Genomic DNA, 27,118 nt, shown 5'->3' on the forward strand with positions numbered 1-27,118 from the left:
AGTTATTTACTGCTGTGAATTGGGCTGCTTCCAGCACATAATGAGAAATTTTATAAACACTAGGTTAGATGAAATAAAAGCTGTCAGATGTACATTGTCTCTAGAAAATCCAAATGGTGCTCCTATACACAAGAGGAAGATACCAAAGACAGTATTCTCCAATTCATAAATAATATTTTCTTTGAGCACCCTTTTAGTTATTTTGTTTGTTTCATCTGAATATTAACTCTCTTTTATCACTGTATTCAGAAACTTAGTAATATACTGTAGCAAAATTTAACGAATGTCAACTTGCACACATTTTACAGGAAACACAAGTTGCTCATTAACAGTGAACTGCACAAGCTGCTGTTTCTCACAACTCTGTTATCAGTATCACAGCCACACCTTCAACTCATTTTTTTTCCACTTCCTTTGCCATCACATAATAAATATGTTTCCTTCCCCTGCTGCCATAGTTATTTATCAAGAAACACAATACTTGGAAGTGCTGTTTCTGATCAAAAAGATGGGTGTTACAGTTTTGGAGCAGGTGGTGCAACAAGATGATGAGAAAGCCACCACATTAATACAGGCTGAATACCAGCCATAAATAACAAAAAATATATTCTTCGTTTGTTTCCTGTTGTGGTCCTATATGGATCATGCTGAGGTCCATTTACTTCAGGTAGCACTTGAACCTTTAAAGTACGGACCTAAAAAAAAAAAAAAAAGAAGTATTTTAGATCCTAAGAATAAAAAAGCTAAACTACTACATTTTTTACAAGTCACTACATTCCTGAGAACTTACCAAGAAAAATGCCAATGATAAGCCAAAATATAGCAGTCCAGCATAATAACCAGTTTTCTGAAATACCAAACTGAGGAGCATTGCAAAAATCATCCTGAAATGCAAGGAAAGAAACATGTAAGGAAGTGTGTGTTAAAGTATTTCACAAGTAATTTTACATGTAACAGCAAAGAATTTAAATACCAGGTAGTGATAAGGGTAAAAGAAAATGTTACTGAACAGTTTGGTTACACTGACAGCATTCATCTCCTATTCCTTCATCATGCTTGTTTATTAGAATATCAAATTAACAATTAAAATATTAACTTAAACATTTACAAATACGTTTTTAGATTCAGTTTTCGCAGTGTGATGCTAAAATACTTCACACCTAGTGTAATATAGCTGGAAAAATAAAAAAAAATTATTCATCAAGTGGTGGCAGGAGAAAATGTACACAAAGGTTAATGAATTTGTAAGCTTCTGGAGTCAGTTGCTCATTCCTCTGGCAGAAGGGTTGAAGGGGAATCTCGCAAGTCCTTTTTTTTCACCCCTCTTCCTTTGCCTTCAGTACTTATGGGTGTATTCGACTGAAAGCAAGGGGAAACTACAGCCGTAATTTTTCCCAAGGGCATGCAGCTTTACTGTATGGTTAAATGATGATGGCGTCCTCTTGGGTAAAATATTCCGGAGATAAACTAGTCCACCATTCGGATCTCTGGGCGGGGACTACTCAAGAGGATGTCGTTATCAGGAAAAAGAAAACTGGCGTTCTACGGATCGGAGCATGGAATGTCCGATCCCTTAATCAGGCACGTAGGTTAGAGTGGAAGGAAGACAAGGATTTCTGGTCAGATGAGTATCGGGTAATATCAACATCAGCAGAAAATGGTATAACAGGTGTAGGATTCGTTATGAATAGGAAGGTAGGGCAGAGGGTGTGTTACTGTGAACAGTCCAGTGACCGAGTTGTTCTAATCAGAATCGACAGCAGACCAACACCGACAACGATAGTTGAGGTATACATGCCAACGTCGCAAGCTGAAGATGAACAGATAGAGAAACGTATGAGGATATTGAAAGGGTAATGCAGTATGTAAAGGGGGACGAAAATCTAATAGTCATGGGCGACTAGAATGCAGTTGTAGGGGAAGAAGTAGAAGAAAAGGTTACAGGAGAATATGGGCTTGGGACAAGGAATGAAAGAGGAGAAAGACTAATTGAGTTCTGTAACAAGTTTCAGCTAGTAATAGCGGAAACCCTGTTCAAGAATCACAAGAGGAGGAGGTATACTTGGAAAAGGCCGGGAGATACGGGAAGATTTCAATTAGATTACATCATGGTCAGACAGAGATTCCGAAATAAGATACTGGATTGTAAGGCGTATCCAGGAGCAGATATAGACTCAGATCATGATATAGTAGTGATGAAGATTAGGCTGAAGTTCAAGACATTAGTCAGGAAGAATCAATACGCAAAGAAGTGGGATATGGAAGTACTAAGGAATGACGAGATACGTTTGAAGTTCTCTAACGCTATAGATACAGCAATAAGGAATAGCGCAGTAGGCAGTACAGTTGAAGAGGAATGGACATCTCTAAAAAGGGCCATCACAGAAGTTGGGAAGGAAAACATAGGTACAAAGAAGGTAGCTGCGAAGAAACCATGGGTAACAGAAGAAATACTTCAGTTGATTGATGAAAGGAGGAAGTACAAACATGTTCCGGGAAAATCAGGAATACAGAAATACAAGTCGCTGAGGAATGAAATAAATAGGAAGTGCAGGGAAGCTAAGACGAAATGGCTGAAGGAAAAATGTGAAGACATCGAAAAAGATATGATTGTCAGAAGGACAGACTCAGCATACAGGAAAGTCAAAACAACCTTTGGTGACATTAAAAGCAACGGTGGTAACATTAAGAGTGCAACGGGAATTCCACTGTTAAATGCAGAGGAGAGAGCAGATAGATGGAAAGAATCCATTGAAAGCCTCTATGAGGGTGAAGATTTGTCTGATGGGATAGAAGAAGAAACAGGAATCGATTTAGAAGAGATAGGGGATCCAGTATTAGAATCGGAATTTAAAAGAGCTTTGGAGGACTTATGGTCAAATAAGGCAGAAGGGATAGATAACATTCCATCAGAATTTCTAAAATCATTGGGGGAAGTGGCAACAAAACGACTATTCACATTGGTGTGTAGAATATATGAGTCTGGCGAATGCCATCTGACTTTCGGAAAAGCATCATCCACACAATTCCGAAGACGGCAAGAGCTGACAAGTGCAAGAATTATCGCACAATCAGCTTAACAGCTCATACATTGAAGCTGCTTACAAGAATAATATACAGAAGAATGGAAAAGAAAATTGAGAATGCGCTAGGTGACGATCAGTTTGGCTTTAGGAAAAGTAAAGGGACGAGAGAGGCAATTCTGACATTACGGCTAATAATGGAAGCAAGGCTAAAGAAAAATCAAGACACTTTCATAGCATTTGTCGACCTGGAAAAAGCGTTCGACAATATAAAATGGTGCAAGCTGTTCGAGATTCTGAAAAAAGTAGGGGTAAGCTATAGGGAGAGACGGGTCATATACAATTTGTACAACAACCAAGAGGGAATAATAAGAGCGGACAATCAAGAACGAAGTGCTCGTATTAAGAAGGGTGTAAGACAAGGCTTTAGCCTTTCGCCCCTACTCTTCAATCTGTACATCGAGGAAGCAATGATGGAAATAAAAGAAAGGTTCAGGAGTGGAATTAAAATACAAGGTGAAAGGATATCAATGATTTGATTCGCTGATGACATTGCTATCCTGAGTGAAAGTGAAGAAGAATTAAATTATCTGCTGAACCGAATGAACAGTCTAATGAGTACACAGTATAGTTTGAGAGTAAATCGGAGAAAGACGAAGGTAATGAGAAGTAGTAGAAATGAGAACAGTGAGAAACTTAACATCAGGATTGATGGTCACGAAGTCAATGAAGTTAAGGAATTCTGCTACCTAGGCAGTAACCCTCCCCCCCCATGAACCATGGACCTTGCCGTTGGTGGGGAGGCTTGCGTACCTCAACGATACAGATAGCCGTACCGTAGGTGCAACTACAATGGAGGGGTATCTGTTGAGAGGCCAGACAAACGTGTGGTTCCTGAAGAGGGGCAGCAGCCTTTTCAGTAGTTCCAGGGGCAACAGTCTTGATGATTGACTGATCTGGCCTTGTAACATTAACCAAAACGGCCTTGCTGTTGTGGTACTGCGAACGGCTGAAAGCAAGGGGAAACTACAGCCGTAATTTTTCCCGAGGACATGCAGCTTTACTGTATGGTTAATGATGATGGCGTCCTCTTGGGTAAAATATTCCGGAGGTAAAATAGTCCCCCATTTGGATCTCCGGGCGGGGACTACTCAGGAGGACGTCGTTATCAGGAGAAAGAAAACTGGTATTCTACGGATCGGAGCGTGGAATGTCAGATCCCTTAATCGGGCAGGTAGGTTAGAAAATTTAAAAACGGAAATGGATAGGTTAAAGTTAGATATAGTGGGAATTAGTGAAGTTCGATGGCAGGAGGAGCAAGATTTCTGGCCAGGTGAATACAGGGTTATAAATACAAAATCAAATAGGGGTAATGCGGGAGTAGGTTTAATAATGAATAAAAAAAATAGGAGTGCGGGTAAGCTACTACAAACAGCATAGTGAACATATTATAGTGGCCAAGATAGACGCGAAGCCCATGCCTACTACAGTAGTACAAGTTTATATGCCAACTAGCACTGCAGATGAAGACGAAAATTTAATAGTCATGGGTGACTGGATTTCGACAGTAGGAAAAGGGAGAGAAGGAAACGTAGTAGGTGAATATGGATTGGGGCTGAGAAATGAAAGAGGAAGCCGTCTGTTAGACTTTGGCACACAGCATAACTTAATCATAGCTAACACTTGGTTCAAGAATCATAAAAGAAGGTTGTATACCTGGAAGAATCCTGGAGATACTAAAAGGTATCAGATAGATTATATAATGGTAAGGCAGAGATTTAGGAACCAGGTTTTAAATTGTAAGACATTTCCAGGGGCAGATGTGGATTCTGACCTCAATCTATTGGTTATGAACTGCAGATTGAAACTGAAGAAACTGCAAAAAGGTGGGAATTTAAGGAGATGGGACCTGGAAAAAACTGAAAGAACCAGAGGTTGTAGAGAGTTTCAGGGAGAGCATAAGGGAACAATTGACAGGAATGGGGGAAAGAAATACAGTAGAAGAAGAATGGGTAGCTCTGAGGAATGAAGTAGTGAAGGCAGCAGAGGATCAAGTAGGTAAGAAGACGAGGGCTAGTAGAAATCCTTGGGTAACAGAAGAAGTATTGAATTTAACTGATGAAAGGACAAAATATAAAAATGCAGTAAATGAAGCAGGCAAAAAGGAATACAAACATCTCAAAAATGAGATCGACAGGAAGTGCAAAATGGCTAAGCAGGCAGGGATGGCTAAGAGGACAAATGTAAGGATGTAGAGGCTTTTCTCACTAGGGGTAAGATAGATACTGCCTACAGGAAAATTAAAGAGACCTTTGGAGAAAAGAGAACCACTTGTATGAATATCAAGAGCTCAGATGGAAACCCAGTTCTAAGCAAAGAAGGGAAAGCAGAAAGGTGGAAGGAGTATATAGAGGGTCTATACAAGGGTGATGTACTTGAGGACAATATTATGGAAATGGAAGAGGATGTAGATAAAGATGAAATGGGAGATACGATACTGCATGAAGAGTTCGACAGAGCACTGAAAGACCTGAGTCGAAACAAGGCCCTGGGAGTAGACAACATTCCATTGGAACTAATGACGGCCTTGGGAGAGCCAGTCCTGACAAAACTCTACCATCTGGTGAGCAAGATGTATGAGACAGGTGAAATACCCACAGACTTCAAGAAGAATACAATAATTCCAATCCCAAAGAAAGCAGGTGTTGACAGATGTGAAAATTACCAAACTATCAGCTTAATAAGTCACGGCTGCAAAATACTACTGCAAATTCTTTACAGATGAATGGAAAAACTGGTAGAAGCCGACCTCGGGGAAGATCAGTTTGGATTCCGTAGAAATATTGGAACAGACTGGCAATGGCAAGGAAAGTGTTTCTGAAGAAGAGAAATTTGTTAACATCGAATATAGATTTAAGTGTCAGGAAGTCGTTTCTGAAAGTATTTACATGGAGTGTAGCCCTGTATAGAAGTGAAACATGGATGATAAATAGTTTAGACAAGAAGAGAATAAAAGCTTTTCGAAATGTGGTGCTTCAGAAGAATGCTGAAGATTAAATGGGTATATCACACAACTAATGAGGAGGTATTGAATAGAACTGAAGGGAAATTTGTGGCACAACTTGACGAGAAGAAGGGATCAGTTGGTAGGACATGTTCTGAGGCATCAAGGGATTACCAATTTAGCATTGGAGGGCAGCATGGAGGGTAAAAATCGTAGAGGGAGACCTAAAATTCGAATTCCACCAAACACCGCATGTTACTTTCCGAAGCATTGAAATCGAGATTGCGATGCGATTTGTAAGCCAGTCGCAGCTCATGTCACGTGATCTTGCCAGTCGATGACAGCGGATATTCAGAGCTTTCAGACACATGGTGTAGTCAGCCAATAGCAACATCACTGTTAATGCGAGACGCCTTTAATAGGTTCCACAATGAAACATAGTCTCGAAATTTGGTAGAAAATCCAAAGAAATTCTGGTCGTATGTAAAGTACACAAGCGGCAAGACGCAGTCAATACCTTCACTGCAGATGGTACTGTTACCGACAATTGTGCTGCTAAAGTGGAGTTATTGAACACAGTTTTCCAAAATTCCTTCACCAGGGAAGACGAATGGAATATTCCAGAATTTGAAACACGAACAGCTGCTAGCATGAGTTTCTTAGAAGTAGATACCTTAGGGGTTGCGAAGCAACTCAAATCGCTTGATATGGGCGTCTTCAGGTCCAGATTGTATACCGATTAGGTTCCTTTCAGATTACGCTGATGCAATAGCTCCCTACTTAGCAATCATATACAACCGCTCGCTCACCGATAGATCTGTACCTGCAGTTTGGAAAATTGCGCAGGTCGCACCAGTGTTTAAGAAGAGTAGTAGGAGTAATCCATCGAACTACAGACCTATATCATTGACGACAGTTTGCAGTAGGGTTTTGGAGCATATACTGTATTCAAACATTATGAATCACCTCGAAGGGAATGATCTATTGATACGTAATCAGCATGGTTTCAGAAAACATCGTTCTTGTGCAACACAGCTAGCTCTTTATTCGCACAAAGTAATGGGCGCTATCGACAGGGGATCTCAAGTTGATTCCGTATTTCTAGATTTCCGGAAAGCTTTTGACACCGTTCCTCACAAGCGACTTCTAATCAACCTGCGGGCCTATGGGGTATCGTCTCAGTTGTGCGACTGGATTCGTGATTTCCTGTCAGGAAGGTCGCAGTTCGTAGTAATAGACAGCAAATCATCGAGTGAAATTGAAGTGATATCAGGTGTTCGGCAGGGAAGCATCCTGGGACCTCTGCTGTTTCTGATCTATATAAATGACCAGGGTGACAATCTGAGCAGTTCTCTTAGGTTGTTCGCAGACGATGCTGTAATTTACCGTCTAGTAAGGTCATCCGAAGACCAGTATCAGTTGCAAAGCGATTTAGAAAAGAGTGCTGTATGGTGTGGCAAATGGCAGTTGACACTAAATAACGAAAAGTGTGAGGTGATCCACATGAGTTTCAAAAGAAATCCATTGGAATTCGATTACTCAATAAATAGTACAATTCTCAAGGCTGTCAATTCAACTATATACCTGGGTGTAAAAATTACAAACAACTTCAGTTGAAAAGACCACATAGATAATATTGTGGGGAAGGTGAGCCAAAGGTTGCGTTTCATTGGCAGGACACTTAGAAGATGCAACAAGTCCACTAAAGAGACAGATTATACTACACTCGTTCGTCCTCTGTTAAAATATTGCTGCGCGGCGTGGGATCCTTACCAGGTGGGATTGACGGAGGACATCGAAAGGGTGCAAAAAAGGGCAGCTCGTTTTCTATTATCACGTAATAGGGGAGAGAGTGTGGCAGATATGATACGCGAGTTGGGATGGAAGTCAATAAAGCAAGGACGCTTTTCGTCGCGGCGAGATCTATTTACGAAATTTCAGTCACCAACTTTCTCTTCCGAATGCGAAAATATTTTGTTGAGCCCAACCTACATAGGTAGGAATGATCATCAAAATAAAATAAGAGAAATCAGAGCTTGAACAGAAAGGTTTAGGTGTTCGTTTTTCCCGCGCGCTGTTCGGGAGTGGAATGGGAGGGAGATAGTATGATTGTGGTTCGATGAACCCTCTGCCAAGCACTTAAATGTGAATTGCAGAGTAATCATGTAGATGTAGCGCGAACACATGAACAGGAAAAGTTAATGTTTTAAATTAATATATATAATGTTGCTACAAGAGAAGCAAAGCTTTCACATATAATGTTCGTCTTTTACGCACATATTACATTTTAAGATATATCACAAAAATGTGCCAGTAAATTTTTTAATAATGACATAAATGTGTGATCTTCTGGGCTCTAAATTCTTCTAAATGACTCATCATCAAAGAGCTGATTTTTAAATGAGTCGCAGATTCCAAGTGAAGTAGGCCTTGACCTGATATTAAGCTTTTCAATGTGGTTTTTGGGATGTAAATTTCCTTGAGTACCAGTACTTTGTTATCCCATGTTTGGTTCTTTGTTATGGCATAATGCCATACGTGCTAGAAGATGGAAAGGTACATTTGAAATGCACCGAACAGTTGAAACTAGCCAATAGTGTGGAATTAAACACTTCATTTCAAATATATTGACTGCCTCAGCGGAAAAGATTAATAAAAGAAAATTTCTTCAGCAAACCGATAAAAATAACTTCACTGTTCTGCAAGGCAATTAATGCTTGACTGTCAGAAAGGTGGAAATAAAATCAAATCTGAACTAATAACGTATTTTAGCCTTCCATAATTATGTGAATGTATTTTAATTCACATGATAGCTCCCGGCCACAGAAATCAATTTTGTTTTCATTTGACGTGAGTGCAGTAGACAAAGAGGAAACAGCAAAATCACTAAAATGTAAACACGGGTCACGTGGAGACTACCCGCTTCCCTATTATAACTTGGACTGCTCTGCGCATCAGCCCCGTATCTACGATATTTCCGAACCAGGGCAATAGTAGATAGTGGCGTCCCTCGAGCGTTTGAGATAGGATGCCAAAAATTTAAAAAAATCGAACTTTCAAAAATATGTTCATTTTGTAGTGCACATCTTGCTGAAGAGTCTGAGAAACAAATGTGTCCGAAGAATCTTAAGACATATTATTTGATCTTAAGTGTGCCAAAGTGCACTGCTACACCTCTTCACACAGCATTCTTCTACAGCATATAAGTGTATTTCACTCTGTGGAAATGAAACGTGTATATTTTGTAATGGATGCCATCAAACTATATTCAGGACAGTGGAAATTAAAATGTCTTACAGTGCCTCTCCTGCTTCCAGTCGGCCGGTTTGACATCTGCCCCTCTTTTTTTTTTTTAAACTCTTCAGAAAATTTGCACTCTTTATTCCCTTTTAGCTAGCAACTTGCTGCTTTGTGTGACATAAAATTTAGTATAGGATACATAAAACCAGTAAAGACAAGAGGAAAGCAAGACAGTATACATTTCTTCAATCCTTAGTTCCTAGATTCTTTTTCTCTCTAATCTTGCTATAGCTTTACACGGCGTGCTTTCCTTTCTGCGAAAAGATCTGTAACCTCCTCAAAGTTCGTCAAACATTTTGCTGCACGAAAAATTGAAATGTCGTTGTCTAATACTGAAAAAGCTGTTAATACAAATAGGACCCAAGATTGGTGTGGTTCCTCGACCTGATTACATGTGTTTTGTCACTGTCTGCTAGATAAAGCAAAATAGGCCTTTCTAATACTGCAGCAATTGTAACACACGCCAAATAAACGAGACTGTTTTGGCACAAATGGTCATTTTATAACACAGCAGAATATAATTCACAAAGTACCAATATCAAATACCTATTAGGCCTACTACAAGCAAAAAGCTTTACGTTAAGAAATAGTTTTACACTTCATTCATAGCACCAGTTTCTCAAGCATGAGATCGAAAAGTAGTAGTGCGAAATTTTTATATAAAATTGAAATCGTCATATTCTTCCATAATTTAAGTAATGTCCCAGTTTCTTAGCCTTCCTCGTTCTAACAAACAATGTTGTCATCACTAATTCTGTTTCTATTCCTGCCACTGCCAAAACTTATTCGCCAGTTAACTTCACTAACCCCTCCAGAATCACCGGTTTAGTTATCCCACTTTCATTCTCCGGTTAGGCATTGTTACGTGTTCGTACAACGCATTTTCCGTGCTACTTCCAGAATAGACCTTAAGGCAGCTGCTAGCCAGGGACCGTACAACTGGCCCTGACTAGCATAGCGATCTGGCCAAAAATTTTCTGACAAAATTTCATTTTCTTGGATACACCGAGAAGATAATGCATAATCTTTCTGTTATTCCTGTTAGTCGTTTATTCGCACTCTGGTAGTTTGAATCTATGGATTTCGCTGGTAATCATAACAACGCTCATCATTCGCAAATCCAATCAACCACATAATCAGACAGTGGTTGGCTTTCTTTCGTTCAGCTATACTCTGCTCAGCTCGTATAGCCACTTTTGTCTGCAGTAAAGTTTATTTCTAGATGTGACCAGGATTCCACTGACAGAGACATGACATACACTATGCACGCATTCACAAATCAACTTATGATTCATTCAGAAATCAACTTAGAATGTGTTCAGCAATGTTCAGAAACCGACAGGGACAAGTTTCAAAGTCATACGAATAATCGATAGACCAACGTGCGTTGGATGCTAGGCGCATTGTGAAACAAGGTTTTTTCCTCAAGAATATGAATTTGCCCCCCCACTCCCCCTCAACTCCTAGATCCAGGGCTGCTGCGCGTGCATGAATCTGCCAGCTTGGGCGCGCCAGTGAAATTTTTGCCAGTAACACCTAGCCCCCCCCCCCCCCCCCCAAGCTGCGAGCCAACAGCCACATTTCTATAGCCAGAAGCGGAAGAAGATACTACTCAACTGCGTATGCGCATGATTCCACTTGTAATTGCTGAAACAAATCTAATGTTAACAGTTGTGATGTCATGCTCATCGGAGGCAATTTGTTGTTACGAAGCATTGCATAGTCCTCTTAAAGCTTTTGAAACATTTTGCTGTTGGCAGGCGCCTGTATGAGCACTGTGTTTCGTTGTTGTATATGGCGCATTTAAGTTTTATTTTCGTTTTTTCTCTCGTTCACGTTTTATTGGTGCAGTATTATTCTGCAGTAGCAGGATACAGTAATATACTTTGTTAGAATATTGGTTCCTACGAGTCAAAATCACAAAAATGTAACTGAGAACAAAAACAATGAAAAATTCCCAGAATTCAAAAAAATTCCTGGGTTTTTCCCGGTTTTCTCCCGGATGACAAAATTTCTGGGTTTTGCCCGGATCTCCCGGGTCGTAACACCCAGCTACTACATTTTGAGCTTTCAGAAATGTCTAGCAACTGTTTCATCAACAGGAGAACAAAATAAACAACAAATGTAAAAAATTAAGGAGAGAAAAAAGGCCAGTCTCAACTCTGCATTAGGAGAGGAATAAATGGGGGTACGAAATGTAACAGCTGATACTGGAATTTCAAAGATCTTACAACAAATAAACTTATCAAAATAAAGTTTGTGTCATTCATTGTAGTACTTCTTACAGCGACCCATTTCTGCAAAAAGCAGATATAAAACTCAGGACAATCACAATGTGGACATCCATAACATGTGACAGATGGCACTGTTACAGGCATTTGCAAAAAGATTAGCACAGATCATATAAATGGTGGGTGAAGCAAATATGTACATCACTTTATGTATTAGAAAATTGTAGAAAGTAATGTAACTCCCAAATGACACACATCTGAAGAAATTAAGCATACTTCAAACAAATCACAGCATTTCTCTTGCCCTAACCAAGTACAGAAAGAATAGTTTTGGGCTGAATGTAATATGAAGAAATTTTGAGATACAAACTAAACAATCATGCATTTCAATATGTATGACATAAAAATAATGAAAATACAATTTTCTTTTTATGTTGAGAGACTATAGTATTACATGGCAACCAATGCTGAAGGTGTGTAACATGATTCCACTTTCTTAATTAAGTATTACATTAAGCAACACCATTGAAATACTCGAAACTGAGACACCAATAAAATGAACATGTGCAGAATTTTTCTTGCTCTTACAGTAATGCAACTAGGTTTGTGTACGAAATATGGTGGAAACGGGGAGAGGAGGGGGGAGAGAGGGAGGGAGAGAGAGGAGGGGGGAGGGAGGGAGGGAGGGAGGGAGGGAGGGAGGGAGGGAGGGAGAGAGAGGAGGGGGAGGGAGGGAGGGAGGGAGGGAGGGAGGGAGGGAGGGAGAGAGGGGGAGAGGGAGGGGGAGGGGGAGAGGGAAAGGGAGGGGGAGAACTACATAGTAATGAAAATCAGAGATGCCACTAGCCATTGAAAGAGTTATGAGAGATGGATTGGACTGATGTAGTTCATCAACTCTTGCTGAGTAGACACTAAAAATCACACTAATGTTAAAATATTGCTGCCTCTCATTAGATGCCATTTTATAGTAATGAAGCAGTGTTATTCATTTTGACATTGCCTCATATTCCCCATTCATATTAGAACATGTGCTTTGTGAGGCAAGCAAATCATAATTCCCATCGTAGCACAATACGCCTCTGATAAAAGGTATTCTCTGTTGGCTACGTTCACCATCATTGTCTTCTAATGGCTATGCCTTGTCACTGCTGCACCATTTATTTTATGCTGCCCTCTTCATTTCTTGATAATTCTGACACTTTGTTACCTCAAATATATCTTCCACAATTTTATTTCTTGATTTCCTGTTTGTTTTCAATCCCAAAATTTTCCCTTCCATTGTCTGCTAAAAACTTAGGATGTCTAAAAAGCTTCAAAACATTTTGTTTTACTTTCTTGGATAGCTGCTAATCTCTTCCAGAATATATTCATTGGATTTTCTTTTTGTCCAGCTGTTTATCATTAGCATTTTCAAAGTTACTGTTTCTGATTACTTCTGTCTATCTTCAACAGTGTCCAGCTTTTACAGAAATGTAAGACCACAAAAGTAAAGTTTTTGACAATTTTTTTCTATGCTAAATGATTGGTGGGGTGTGTGAGGACTAACTACAGTTCAATTAAAATTAGTTGATAGTTGACGCTTCACGTGTTGGAGCTGGTTTCCGCCTATCAAACTGCTCATCATGCCAAACCGTTTGCTGTTGCTGAGCAACAATTGTTCAGTTAACTTCAAATTCTTTGTCTGGCTTTCTTTCTTGATGTGTCTGGATCCCAAATCTTGGCCCTTTTATTTTATATTTCATCACACACAATAACCCCCCCACATACACACACACAAATGTTACATTAGATAAGCTTCACACATTATGTGGAACCAAATTTTTGAAGGCTGCAATTCATTCGTGTGACTGGATCTCCAGAGTCACAAATAAAACATCGTAATGCAGCACAGTGGTGGAGTACAGTGGTTAGCATATAAACTTGTCATGTAGGAGGTTGTAGGTTCAAATATTGTCAAATGCAGTGAAATTTTTTTATTTCTAAATATAATCAAAATACTTTGTTTATTATTTTTAATCAGTTAATTGGTTCAATGTGTGATTATTTTAAATTCACAATACTTTGCCATATCACTTTGCCCATTGTCTTGACTTTATTTTATTTGTGCTTAGTTTCTTTTCTATCATTCTTTTTTCGCCTGGAATCTTCCTGTGTCACCCATAACCTGCAAGCAACGGCCAACCAGCACTACTCACCAGTTGGTAATGTGGCAACTTGTGCAGCCACTGTGAGGATAGTTTCAGGGAACCAATGCTAGTGAAAAATTGAAACTGAAAATTTTCTGTCTCAAGTTTGTTCGCAGAGGTTTGCTTTAATTACTATGAACAAAGTGACTGTGACTTTTTTTCTGCCGCAGACTGTCGACTGCAGTTTTCTCAATACTTTGCACATCAAGAGGTTGTCGTTAGCTTAGGACAGCTGTTTAAATTCAGGACTACAACTAACAATATTGCTCCGCATTACACATTAACAACAACTGTGAAGTGACCCGCCACGTTTGTGTGTAGCCAGTAACTGAGCAGCAGTCACAGCAACCATTGTGCCAACACCGTCGCGGGAAGTGACAAACATCAACTGTCATGGCCGCGGTGGTCTAGCGGTTCTAGGCGCTCAGTCCGGAACCGCGAGGCTGCTACGGTCGCAGGTTCGAATCCTGCCTCGGGCATGGATGTGTGTGATGTCCTTAGGTTAGTTAGGTTTAAGTAGTTCTAGGGGACTGATGACCACAGATGTTAAGTCCCATAGTGCTCAGAGCCTTTTGAACCATTTTGAACCATCAACTGTCCAGTAATTTTAACTGGACAATAGTTACGTGTTATTTCAGGAAAGCGCTCCAACGTTTGCCCAAAATGAGTTTTGGGAAATGCATGAAGTACCTAAATTTGGATTAGAAATAAACTACTCCAAAAAACAATTTCTGCATTTTAACCACAAAACAATCTTGTAAGCTATGTGAATTTTTGTCGTAACTTGTGTTGGTTTCCCATGCACTTGAACACTGGTAAACTTTTTGCAAGAGTTCACAACATCTCTGTGGCAAAATCAGTCAAAGCAATGAGGCAGTTCCAATTACCAGTTTTATCACATCACTTACCCAACATACTTGTACCCTCCAAATGCAACCAGGTCTAAAGTTTTGAGTTTTGTTTGTATGCTGGTTACATAAAGTGTTATCATCTCAACCACAATCTCAACAACTAACCACGCCAATGCAGAGCTTGCATGAATACCAATCATTTCTGGACTGAACCTGAAAATGAGCCATGATCTTAGAAAACACAAGTTTATAATGAGTACTTTTCTTTATGACAATTAAGCAAGAAATTAAAAATTCAAATAATGATGACAATGATAACAGTAACAGTAGTAGTAGTAGTAATAATAATAATAATAATAATAACAGAAGAAAGCACTGAATTCTCACTCATCTTTATGTAATAGATAAAACAAGAAATGTTAATGAAATATGAAGGGTATAACTAAATTTAATTCAATTTCATCAGATCCTGTGGAATCATTAGAACAAAATCTTCTCGTTCATGGAATATGTCACTACATAATTCACAGAAAGTTGATATTACCAGTTTCAAAATGAAAAAGTAAGACTATAAAAATTAAAAAAAAAAACACATACAATTAATATTTACACCAGTGTACATTATAAAAATAGGTCTGTTCAAGCAGCATTCCAAAAGAGTCACATGCATGCACAATGTGAAAACAGCATTCGAGCAGCACAACTGACTTCTTCCACTTGTCCTTGATGAGCAACAAGCTGTTTGAGTGACAGCTCCGAACTGGCCAAGGATGGCTGGCAATTGTCAAAACTAGTGTGAGGATTTTCCTCACACTGCTCTAAACGATAAGTCTTGTGCATACCCAAAGCTCCTATTTGTTGCACGTCATACAATTCATGCCTAGCGTGCAGTTCTCCAACTGAATTAATTCTGATTTAATTTGTCTCTGAATTTTATTTTCTCTTTAAAGCTTGCATATGAGAGGTGCAGAGTCAGCAAGATGTAGCATGACTATGTTCAGAAAACAATAACTGAATCATAGACTGATAAAAGTAAGTAGTAAGGAAATTTTGCATAGTCTGAGCTGTGAAACTGTGTACAATGTATACAAGATGTTGAAGAATGAGGTTGATCCACACCATCCAATCAAGATCAAAAGTATTTAGTGACGTGTTGGTCAGGCTAGGGTTATATTTGAGAGTAGCCCTTAGTGCACAGTGAATAAGAATAAAAGGACGTACAGTAAAATTGGATCATTCAGCATGCCAAATTAGAAACATTTCAGTATGAAGCTAAAAAAGGAAATAAGTTATTTCAATAATGTGTAATTTGACAGATAATTATGATTCCCATACAATGAATTATGAACACCCAACAATGAGAACACTGCTTCCCCTTTAAAGCTGACAAGTCTTCTGGGCATCTGCTGCAGTCTACAAAATGTTATAAGTGGCTTAAGATTTAGCTGCAGCAAAATGGCAAATAAGTCAAAATTACTAAAGGTAAAGGAAGCCCTTTGTGTGAAATAATGGTAATATTTACCAGCCATTCAGAAGTACAAAAATATTATAAGGCATATTATATTACCATGGAATGATATTAAGAGCAAAGACTTTTTAGCAATGGTTTTGCATGTGAAATGATCTATTGTTAAGCATATCTGTTACGATAATATATTCATGACAAACACATTATTAATATTTAACCATGAAATGACACTCAGTCATTACCACAATGACAAATTTAGAAAACTTCAAGAAATGGTTTTTATATATCACTGATGAAGTAAATATTTTGTCAAAAAGTTCTACTAGAAATCAATTTCTTCTACATGCTTGTCTGCAATTTCATAATAATAAGTACATAAATTTAGTTTCTAATTAAAGATATAACTTCTGAACATTTTAATCTGTAACATTACAAAATGAGAGGACACACAAATTCATTTACCTGTTCTGTGTGCCCAGCATCAAACCAGCAACAACAACATATGTCAAGTATGCCATAGTTGGTATGTACAAATCTGGAGCATTAACTTCATACCTTGGTGCAACTGGTTCTTCATGCTCGTATTTTATAGACCAATCCTAAAATACACAATAGTGATGTAACTGTTATCCAAACAGCAATACACAAAATGGCTAAAATTCAATACTACAGTTTAAGGGTCTGGCAATGTCAGTACTAGAGATGATATAGGAAGAGCAGAAAGTCTACAAGCCCTGCGCCAGGTGTATAATTAACTGATATCGAAACCATTTCATCACTAAAGGCCACAATGAAAGACGAGTGAGGAGAGGGCTACAGAATTACTGCAAAATAATTGCAATATAAACCATGTACAGATTTTTTTTCCATCAGTCATGATTACATGAGGAAAAAGACACATCAGTATGAGCACACGATAGATTTACACACAGCCAGAGCGAGATCACCAGCAGCAGAGAGTACTGTTTGTATAAAGCGTTTTTGTACTTATTTGCTGCGCTTAGCTTTTAAATAGTTTTTCTGGGAAAACCTAGTGTAGTTTTCGCGTCTCGTATTTCAGTGAGTGTTTCTTGATTATCAGAGTAGCTCATCAGAAGATTATCTTGGGAATTTGTCACCGTATAGAGTAGGGTAAACATAGTCATGTGTAGGGACTGTGGTGGTTGTGAGCGGACGCAAGGAGAATTGGCCACTCTTCGGGGGCAGGTGGAGGCTTTGTCTGTTAGGCTCATCGAGCTCGAGGCGCAGGCGTCGGCTCGTAGTGGCGTTGGGGCAACTGTGGTGAGACCTATGCCTACTTCGGTGGCCTTGGAATCACATGGAACCCCTGATGTCGCTGCGTCTTCCGGCAGTGAGCATCTTACCGGTCAGCCATCACTCCAGGGTGAATGGCGGACAGTGGTGGGCTCGCGCGTGCCTGGCCGAAAGGCGAAGGTGGGATCTGGCCGCGTGGCAGCTGCCTTACCCCTTTCCAACAGGTACGGGGTGCTTCCTAGTGGTGATGACATCGTTTCCGAGCCACCACAGGATGCCTCGCCTGTTGGGCCAGTGGTCGATTCTCCGGCAAGGTCCCGACAGTCACAGAGGGCGGGCCTATTAGTTATAGGGAGCTCCAACGTTAGGCGGGTTATGGAGCCCCTCAGGAAAATAGCGGGTAGGTCGGGGAAGAATGCCAGTGTGCACTCGGTGTGCTTGCCGGGGGGTCTCGTCCGTAATGTGGAGGAGGCCCTTCCGGCAGCTATTGAACGCACTGGGTGTGACCGGCTGCAGATAGTAGCACATGTCGGAACGAATGACGCCTGCCGCTTGGGTTCTGAGGCCATCCTTGGTTCCTTCCGGCGGCTGGCTGATTTGGTGAAGACAACCAGCATCGCACGCGGAGTGCAAGCTGAGCTTAATATCTGCAGCATAGTGCCCAGAGTCGATCGCGGTCCTCTGGTTTGGAGCCGTGTGGAGGGTCTAAACCAGAGGCTCAGACGACTCTGCGACTATAATGGTTGCAAATTCATCGACCTCCGTTATTGGGTGGAGAACTGTAGGGCCCCCCTAGACAGGTCAGGCGTGCACTACACACCGGAAGCAGCTACTAGGGTAGCAGAGTACGTGTGGCGTGCACACGGGGGTTTTTTTAGGTTAGAGGGACCCCCCCTTGGGCGAAACGATAAAATACCTGACGGCTTACCAGAGAGGACATTATCATCGTTGATAAAGAACGTCCGTCCTCAGAGACCAAAAACAGGAAAAGTTAACGTAATATTGGTAAACTGCAGGAGTATCCAGGGCAAGGTTCCTGAATTAGTATCTCTTATTGAAGGAAATAGTGCGCATATAGTATTAGGAACGGAAAGTTGGTTAAAACCGGAAGTGAACAGTAACGAAATCCTAGACACAGAATGGAATATATACCGCAAGGATAGGAAAAACGCCAATGGTGGAGGAGTATTTATAGCAGTAAAGAATTCAATAATATCCAGTGAAGTTATTAGCGAATGCGAATGTGAAATAATCTGGGTTAAGTTAAGTATCAAAGGTGGGTCAGATATGATAGTCGGATGCTTCTATAGACCACCTGCATCAGCAACCGTAGTAGTTGAGCGCCTCAGAGAGAACCTGCAGAACGTCGTGAAGAAGTTTCGTGATCATACTATTGTAATAGGGGGAGACTTCAATCTACCAGGTATAGAATGGGATAGTCACACAATCAGAACTGGAACCAGGGACAGAGACTCTTGTGACATTATCCTGACTGCCTTGTCCGAGAATTACTTCGAGCAGATAGTTAGAGAACCAACTCGTGAAGCTAACGTTTTAGACCTCATAGCAACAAATAGACCGGAACTTTTCGACTCCGTGAATGTAGAAGAGGGTATCAGTGATCATAAGTCAGTGGTTGCATCAATGACTACAAGTGTAATAAGAAATGCCAAGAAAGGAAGGAAAATATATTTGCTTAACAAGAGTGATAGGGCACAAATCGCAGAATATCTGAGTGACCACCATCAAACGTTCATTTCTGAGGAAGAGGATGTGGAACAAAAATGGAAAAAATTCAGAAACATCGTCCAGTACGCCTTAGATAAGTTCGTACCGACTAAGGTCCAAAGCGAGGGGAAAGATCCACCGTGGTATAACAATCATGTACGAAAGGTACTACGGAAACAAAGAAAGCTTCATCATAGGTTTAAGAGTAGTCGAATCATAGCTGATAAGGAAAAGCTGAACGAAGCGAAAAAGAGCGTAAAGAGGGCAATGAGAGAAGCATTCAACGAATTCGAACATAAAACATTGGCAAACAATCTAAACAAGAACCCTAAAAAGTTTTGGTCATATGTAAAATCGGTAAGCGGATCTAAATCCCCTATTCAGTCACTCGTTGACCACGATGGCACCGAAACAGAGGACGACCGAAGAACGGCAGAAATACTGAATTCAGTGTTCCGAAACTGTTTCACTGCGGAAAATCGTAACACGGTCCCTGACTTCAGCCGTCGCACGGACGCCAAAATGGAAAATATTGAAATAAACGATATCGGAATTGAAAAACAACTGCTATCACTTAGTAGCGGAAAAGCATCTGGACCAGACGAGATACCCTTAAGATTCTACAGTGATTATGCTAAAGAACTTGCCCCCTTTCTATCAGCAATTTATCGTAGATCGCTGGAAGAACGTAAAGTACCTAGCGACTGGAAGAAAGCGCAGGTCGTTCCCATTTTCAAGAAGGGTCATAAATCAGATGCGAATAATTATAGGCCTATTTCGCTTATGTCAATCTGTTGTAGAATAATGGAACATGTTTTGTGTTCTCGTATTATGACGTTCTTAGATAATACGAATCTCCTTCATCATAACCAACATGGATTCCGCAAACAGAGATCATGTGAAACTCAGCTCGCCCTATTTGCCCAAGAAATTCACAGTGCCGTAGACACTGGCGAGCAGATTGATGCCATATTCCTGGACTTCAGGAAGGCATTTGATACGGTTCCGCACTTACGTTTAGTGAAAAAAATACGAGCTTACGGAATATCGGACCAGGTTTGTGATTGGATTCAGGATTTCCTAGAAGAAAGAACACAACATGTCATTCTTAACGGTTCAAAATCTGCAGATGTAGAGGTAATTTCGGGAGTACCGCAGGGAAGCGTGATAGGACCTTTATTGTTTACAATATACATAAATGACTTAGTTGACAACATCGGTAGCTCCGTGAGGTTATTTGCAGATGACACGGTTGTCTACAAGAAAGTAGCAACATCAGAAGACTCGTACGTACTCCAGGAGGACCTGCAGAGGATTAATGCATGGTGCGACAGCTGGCAGCTTTCCCTAAACGTAGATAAATGTAATATAATGCGCATACATAGGGGCAGAAATCCATTCCAGTACGATTATGCCATAGGTGGTAAATCATTGGAAGCGGTAACGACCGTAAAATACTTAGGAGTTACTATCCGGAGCGATCTGAAGTGGAATGATCACATAAAACAAATAGTGGGAAAAGCAGGCGCCAGGTTGAGATTCATAGGAAGAATTCTAAGAAAATGTGACTCATCGACGAAAGAAGTAGCTTACAAAACGCTTGTTCGTCCGATTCTTGAGTATTGCTCATCAGTATGGGACCCTTACCAGGTTGGATTAATAGAAGAGATAGACATGATCCAGCGAAAAGCAGCGCGATTCGTCATGGGGACATTTAGTCAGCGCGAGAGCGTTACGGAGATGCTGAACAAGCTCCAGTGGCGGACACTTCAAGAAAGGCGTTACGCAATACGGAGAGGTTTATTATTGAAATTACGAGAGAGCACATTCCGGGAAGAGATGGGCAACATATTACTACCGCCCACATATATCTCGCGTAATGATCACAACGAAAAGATCCGAGAAATTAGAGCAAATACGGAGACTTACAAGCAGTCGTTCTTCCCACGCACAATTCGTGAATGGAACAGGGAAGGGGGATCAGATAGTGGTACAATAAGTACCCTCCGCCACACACCGTAAGGTGGCTCGCGGAGTATAGATGTAGATGTAGAGAGTTGGCTGTTGGGAGTTGCTGAATTGATAAAAGTCAAATGAGAGTGATTGCTACAGTCCACTTGCCAATAGACAGCAACCTTAGCAAGCAGGTAACACAGTGTTTAGTGCATTTACAAAATGAAAACTGACATATGGAGCGAATAAATACTGATAAGTTACGCGTGATTGAGTTCAATATCATCTTATTTAAGTGTTATTTTCCTGTGGATAAAATACTTCCTGGAACTCCTTGTGCAGTACATCTATGAGTGGAATTATTTTCCACAACTTGTTATACACCACTATGCTTTAATTATGTGTGGAGTAAATCAGGTGCAAGAGAAGTTTGTATATGTTGTGAGACCAAACGTTTGCTGGAACAGTATTCTGGCATACTGGTTTGGTTGAACAGTAGGATTTGATAACACAACATTTGTTCAAGCCAGTTGCGTAACTATTCTCAAAAACTTCTTTATCACTTCCATACATATCGGGATCCCCTTACTGATTCTGCTGTGGCTTGATATTCTGGCACTACAGATAACTTGCTATTCATATCTGTTAGATCCAACAATAATTACATCTAATACTTCATTTTCCAAAGGAATCAAATGGGGGACTGTTTCTTTAAGGGGATTCTGCAAACAGCTTTTGTTTTTGCATGCTTAAAATTATTCATGGTCTTTCTTTGGATGGACTTCTATGCTGAGGTCTCATGTCGGACATTACGATTTGACAGATTTGTTATGTTATCCAACTGATGTTGTATATGTTCATGGACAATGTACGGATTATAAATACAAAAGATAGGACTGCTAGGTGCAGTGTTGAGAGGCTGGTGCTGTGCTGGGGGAGAGGATGGGGGTAGGGGTGGTGGTGGGAGGGGGGGGGGGAGAGGATGGAGGTAGGGGTGGTGGTGGGAGGGGGGGGGGGCAGAAAGGAAGAGCAGAGAGGAGGGAAGTACAAAAAGGGAAAGAACTAGTAGGCACTTTGGCAGTATAGAAGTCATGTGTATTGCTGAAGTGGGAACACAGAAAGGGATAGGCAACTGGAGGATCAGAACTAGTGAAAGTTGAGGCCAGGGGCGCTTCGAGAATGCAAGATGTTTCCCCTCTTCTTGTTGTGAGAGGGTAGTGTGGTACTGGAGAACGTGTGCAGTCAGGTGATAGAGACCCACGCACGTGGGGGAGCTCTGCACTTGGGGGCAGAATTCTTGGCTGTCCATAAATCAGTTGAAGAATAAAGATCATATACAGGTTTCTTGATTGGAGGTATATCTTATCCATTTAAAGTATTACCCTTTGCAATAAATATCTCAGTTGTAGTTTTTATTCCAGGTTTACACAAATCGTTGGGAAACGACTTAGTGTAAAATCTAACAATGTACGAGGTGGAATCCAAAATTTTTAGGACGGGTGCTACCATCTGGAAAGTAGGAGTAGTAGACCTTTGCACCGCTAGGTGGCGAGAGCTACATATCTGATGAGTCAATGTGTGCTGGGAGGACGTGTTGCATGTCCACAGTGATATCCATAATACTCTGTGTTTGGTGTGTGGCGATTTTACGATGGATCTGCGAACAGAACAGCACATGTGTATCAAACTCTGTGGGAATCTCGGGAAAAGTGCTACAGAGCATGAGCTGTCCCAGTATAAGAGACCGGGCCCTCCAAGACCAAAAAACGGAAGACAGGTGAAGAGCATGTTCATCATTTTCTTTGATAGCAAGGGAATTGTGCACAAAGAATTTGTCCCACCCAGCCAAACAGTGAATTCCACATACTACTGTGATGTTTTGTGTTGGCTCCGTGAAAACATACGGAGACAATGGCCCAAACTTTGGCATCAAGGGAACTGGCTGCTGCATCATGACAACGCACCCTATCATACGTCCTTGCTCATACGGACCTTTTTGGCAAAAAACAACATGGTGGTTGTATGCCACCCACCGTACTCACCAGATTTGGCACCTTGCGAACTCGCGCTATTCCCTAAACTGAAACTCAAGTTGAAAGGCCGTCGGTTCGACACTCTAGAGAGGATTCAAGAAGCATCACTGGTGGTGATCAACCCTCAAAGAACAGGACTTCCAGAAAACGTTTGACCAGTGGAAGAAGAACAGGGACTGGTGTGTACGTGCGGGTGGGAACTACTTCGAGGGTGATGGTGACAATTAGTCCAAAGGTAAGGTTTACAACAGATGGCAGAACCAGTCCTGAAAATTTTGGATAGCACCTCATATATACATGATTTATTTCTAGTTTTCTAAGTCTTGTAATGGTTACTGTAAGTTGCAACAGAGAATCAATTATTCTAATATCGATCAACCAAAAGGGTTCCAATCAGCAAATTTAAATCCGTGTGCCATACACTTCTGCTAGTTCTTTGGCGCTGATGCTCTTTCCCTCTCCTGCAATCATTGAGCAATGACGTGCCTCGCCTTGAGCCTCCAGAAGTCACTATCAGCAGCGTGTGAGTCTTTGCTTTTGATGTCGTGCTGGAGTTGTGTCATTAGCCTGGCAAGTAACTGCAAGCATTTTGTACTCAGTGTATACGATAAACTTAAAGTAATAGACTGATTGAACAACGTTGCTAGTGGATGAAGTTTATCTAGGGAATATGGAGTTGGGCATCTTATAATATTGGATATTTAAAAACGTACCATAAAAGTACCACCCAGTGAGGAAACTTTTCACTGCCTTGAGATGGCTGTTAAACCATTCGAAAAACAAGAAGAGAGTGATTTCCAGTTGCAGTGTTTAAGACATATATGAGCTTTGTTGGCAAAAAAGCATGTCTCAGTTCTGCAGCAAAAGTCAATTTTGGACTTCTTTTCATAACCTGTATGGCTACTTTAATAGTAAATGAGTACTTTATTATGGTATGTATAGTATTTGTAATACATATAAAATATACATATTATGCAAATTTCTTGCAGAATGTAGATGCCTAGGATTAAAGGACGTCGCCCATCAAAAAACAGAAAGTGTTGAGTGGTCCTTTTACGAGATAGAGTAAAAATAACACACACACACACACACACACACACACACACACGAGGTACCCACTAGACTGACAGTGCCAATGCTCATTTTTGGTAGGCGAACTGGTTGTGAAGGGGGCAGTGCCGGGTAGGGTAAGTGGTGGAGAGGGAGGGGGGAGGCAGGGAGAGGTGTCCGATTTTCAGCCTAGTAATGCAGAAGGAAGGAGTGACAATGGGCTGGCACAATTGTAGTTGGTGGTGGGAAGCAGCACACCCCGAAGGCAACATGGGGACATGAATTAGGGGGGGATGGCAGGGCAGAGCAAGGGGAAACTGTTGGGTGCAGGGTGCGAAGACAGTGGGTTACCTGATATTGAGGCCACGACGATTACAAGAGTGGAGGATGTGTTGTAAGGGTAACAGAAGCACAGAGAGACAAAAGATGAAGTCTAACAGACCAGTGAGAGGATGCAAAAAACAACTGGGGTCATATGCGCCCAAGTCAAAACTATAGAACAAAAAGACAGAGACGAGTTAAAAAACAACTATACATAAGTCCCAATTGACATAATAGAAGACAGCTAAAAACAGGCACATGGAAAAAGGGCTAAAAAAGACACCATACAGAAACTGAGGTCCAAAACTAAAAATTAAATCGCCATCGCCATATTGCTTTGGCAGATAATAACACGGTAAACAGCCTGTGTGTCATTTGCTAAAATGGCAGATAAATCAGATGGAAAACCCAAGCGGCAACGTAAACGGTTAAAAAATGGGCATTTCATCAGGAAGTGATGGACAGTTAAAACTTGGGCGGAAATGTGTAGAAAGTGGTGGGGCAGCGCCACTTAGCAAATGACGATGACTAAAAAGGCAGTGGCCAATACACAGCATGCAAGGCAGACAATCGGCATGCATACCTGCTGAGGAGAAAGTCAAGGCAGTAGGACAGGAGTAGTTCAGCAGCTTCAGCATACACACTCTCAACCAGGCTAGAGTAAAAAGCAGCCATAGCCAAACGGATGCCATGATGGTGGATAGTGTTGAGACAGCGTAAGAGGGATGGACGTGCAGACGCATAAAAAAATACACCCATAGTTGAGTTCCGAATGGACAAAGGACCAGTATAAACAGAGGAGGGTGGTCGTTCAACACCCTGGGAAGTACAATTGAGGGACCAAGTACAGTAAGCTGCCAGGTAAGACACATGGGAAGACCAAAAGTGTTTCCTATCGAGCATGAGCCCCAAGAATGGCATAGTTTAAACGAACAGAAGGGCAGCAGGTCCAAGATGTAAAGATGGTGGGAAAAACCAATTGTGTCGCAAGAAATTCATACAGACGGTTTTGTCAGTGGAATAGCGAAAGCCATTGTCAATGCTCCAGGAGTAAAGACGATCTAGACATCACTGAAGACGCTGCTCAGTGAGACAAGTCCATAGAGAATTGCAATAGATGGCAAAATTGCCGACAAAAAGGCAGCCGGAGATGCCTGGCGGGAGACGGCCATTATAGGGTTAATGGCGACAGCAAAGAGGGTGAAATTCAGGACTGAACCCCAAGGCACACTGTTTTCCTGAATAAAGGTGTCTGACAAGGCAGAACCCACACACACCATGAAAACTCGGTCTCTTAAAAATGTCTGAAGGAAACAGGGCAGGTGGCCACCCAAGCTCCACCTGTAAAGAGTATGGAGGATACCAGTTTTCCAGCAGGTGTCACAGGCTTTCTCCAAATTGAAAAACACAGCCACAGTCTGGGATTTCCGCAGAAAACCATTCTTGACATGGGTGGACCAAATAACGAGATGGTCAACTGCAGAACACCGTGCTCGAAATCCACACTGTGCATTCATCAGTAAATTGCGAGACTGGAGCCACCATACCAGCTGGGCATGAATCATATGTTCCATCACCCTGCAAATGCAGCTGGTAAGAGACATGGGGCAGTAGCTAAAAGGAAGGTTTCTGTCCTTACCAGATATAGGTATGGGGTATGGTGGTGGCTTCATGCCAGCACCCGGGAAATGTGCCCTCTGCCTGGATGCAGTTGTACCATGTTAAGGAGAAATTGCCTGCCCGCAAGAGAAAGGTGCTACAACATCTGAATGTGGATGGTGTCTGGCCCAAGTGCGGAGGATTCGGATGAACTGAGAGCATGATCTACATCCTTCATAGTAAAGGCGGCATTGTAGCACTCATGATTCGGAGAAGAGAAGGGTATCGCGTAAACCGCCTCCACTCGTTTCCGATGGAGGAAGACAGGGTGATAGTGGGACGAGCTCAAAACTTCCACAAAATGGTGGCCCAAGGTGTTAGAGATAGCAATAGGGTTCATGATAACATCGTCTGCTACTGCCAGGCAGGAAATTGGGGAATTGATCTTGGTCCCAGAAAGCTGTCAGAGGTGGCCCACACAACAGAGGAAGGGGTGGAACTGTTAAAAGAACTAGTGAATGAAATCCAGCTAGCTCTTTTGCTATACCAAAGCAAGCGATGACACTTTGCATGCAAAAGCGATGACGCTTTGCATGCAACTGTTTATAATGAAAGCAGTTTGCCATTGTAGGATGATGGTTAAAAACACAGAGAGCACGTCTCTGTGCACAAATTGCATCGCAGCATGTCTCAGTCCACCAAGGGACTGGGACACAACGTGGTAAAAAGGAAGTGCGAGGAATGGAACGTACTGCAGCAGTAAGGATAATTTTTGTGAGATATTCCTCCTGGTCATCCCAACTGGGGAAATTTTGTTCTTGGAAGGTCGCCAGGGAGGAGTAAAGCTGCCAGTTAGCCTTAATAAGCTGCTATTTGGGTATGCACGCAGATGGGGTAGGATTTAGCAAACGGATAGCACACGGGAAATGGTCGCTCGAGTGGGTATCAGAAAGGACGGACTACTATAGACAATGGGCAAGCTGGGTAGTGCAGAAGGATAGGTCCAAATGGGAACAGTTGTGCGAGGAATTGGAAAGGAAAGCGGGTGCTCCAGATTTAAGGCAAAGGGGTTAACAGAATGAGATTTTCACTCTGCAGCGGAGTGTGCGCTGATATG

At 41.3% G+C, this 27,118-nt stretch overlaps 1 protein-coding gene across 2 annotated transcripts in view; it reads right to left on the reverse strand.

Moving 5' to 3' along the window:
* Positions 1-231: 231 nt before the first annotated feature.
* The window catches only part of LOC124787111 (protein YIF1B), a 62,961-nt gene continuing 36,074 nt past the window's right edge, over positions 232-27,118 (reverse strand). For both annotated transcript variants that reach the window (XM_047254314.1, XM_047254315.1), the window contains exons 4-7: positions 16,526-16,662; positions 14,653-14,808; positions 791-884; positions 232-695 (exon numbers count right to left, since the gene is read on the reverse strand). In XM_047254314.1, coding sequence (XP_047110270.1) covers positions 516-695; positions 791-884; positions 14,653-14,808; positions 16,526-16,662 — 567 coding nt within the window. In that variant the 3' untranslated portion in view covers positions 232-515. The remainder of the gene's footprint in view (positions 696-790; positions 885-14,652; positions 14,809-16,525; positions 16,663-27,118) is intronic.

This window comes from Schistocerca piceifrons, chromosome 1, assembly GCF_021461385.2.
Source record: "Schistocerca piceifrons isolate TAMUIC-IGC-003096 chromosome 1, iqSchPice1.1, whole genome shotgun sequence".
NCBI classification, from domain to species: domain Eukaryota; kingdom Metazoa; phylum Arthropoda; class Insecta; order Orthoptera; family Acrididae; genus Schistocerca; species Schistocerca piceifrons.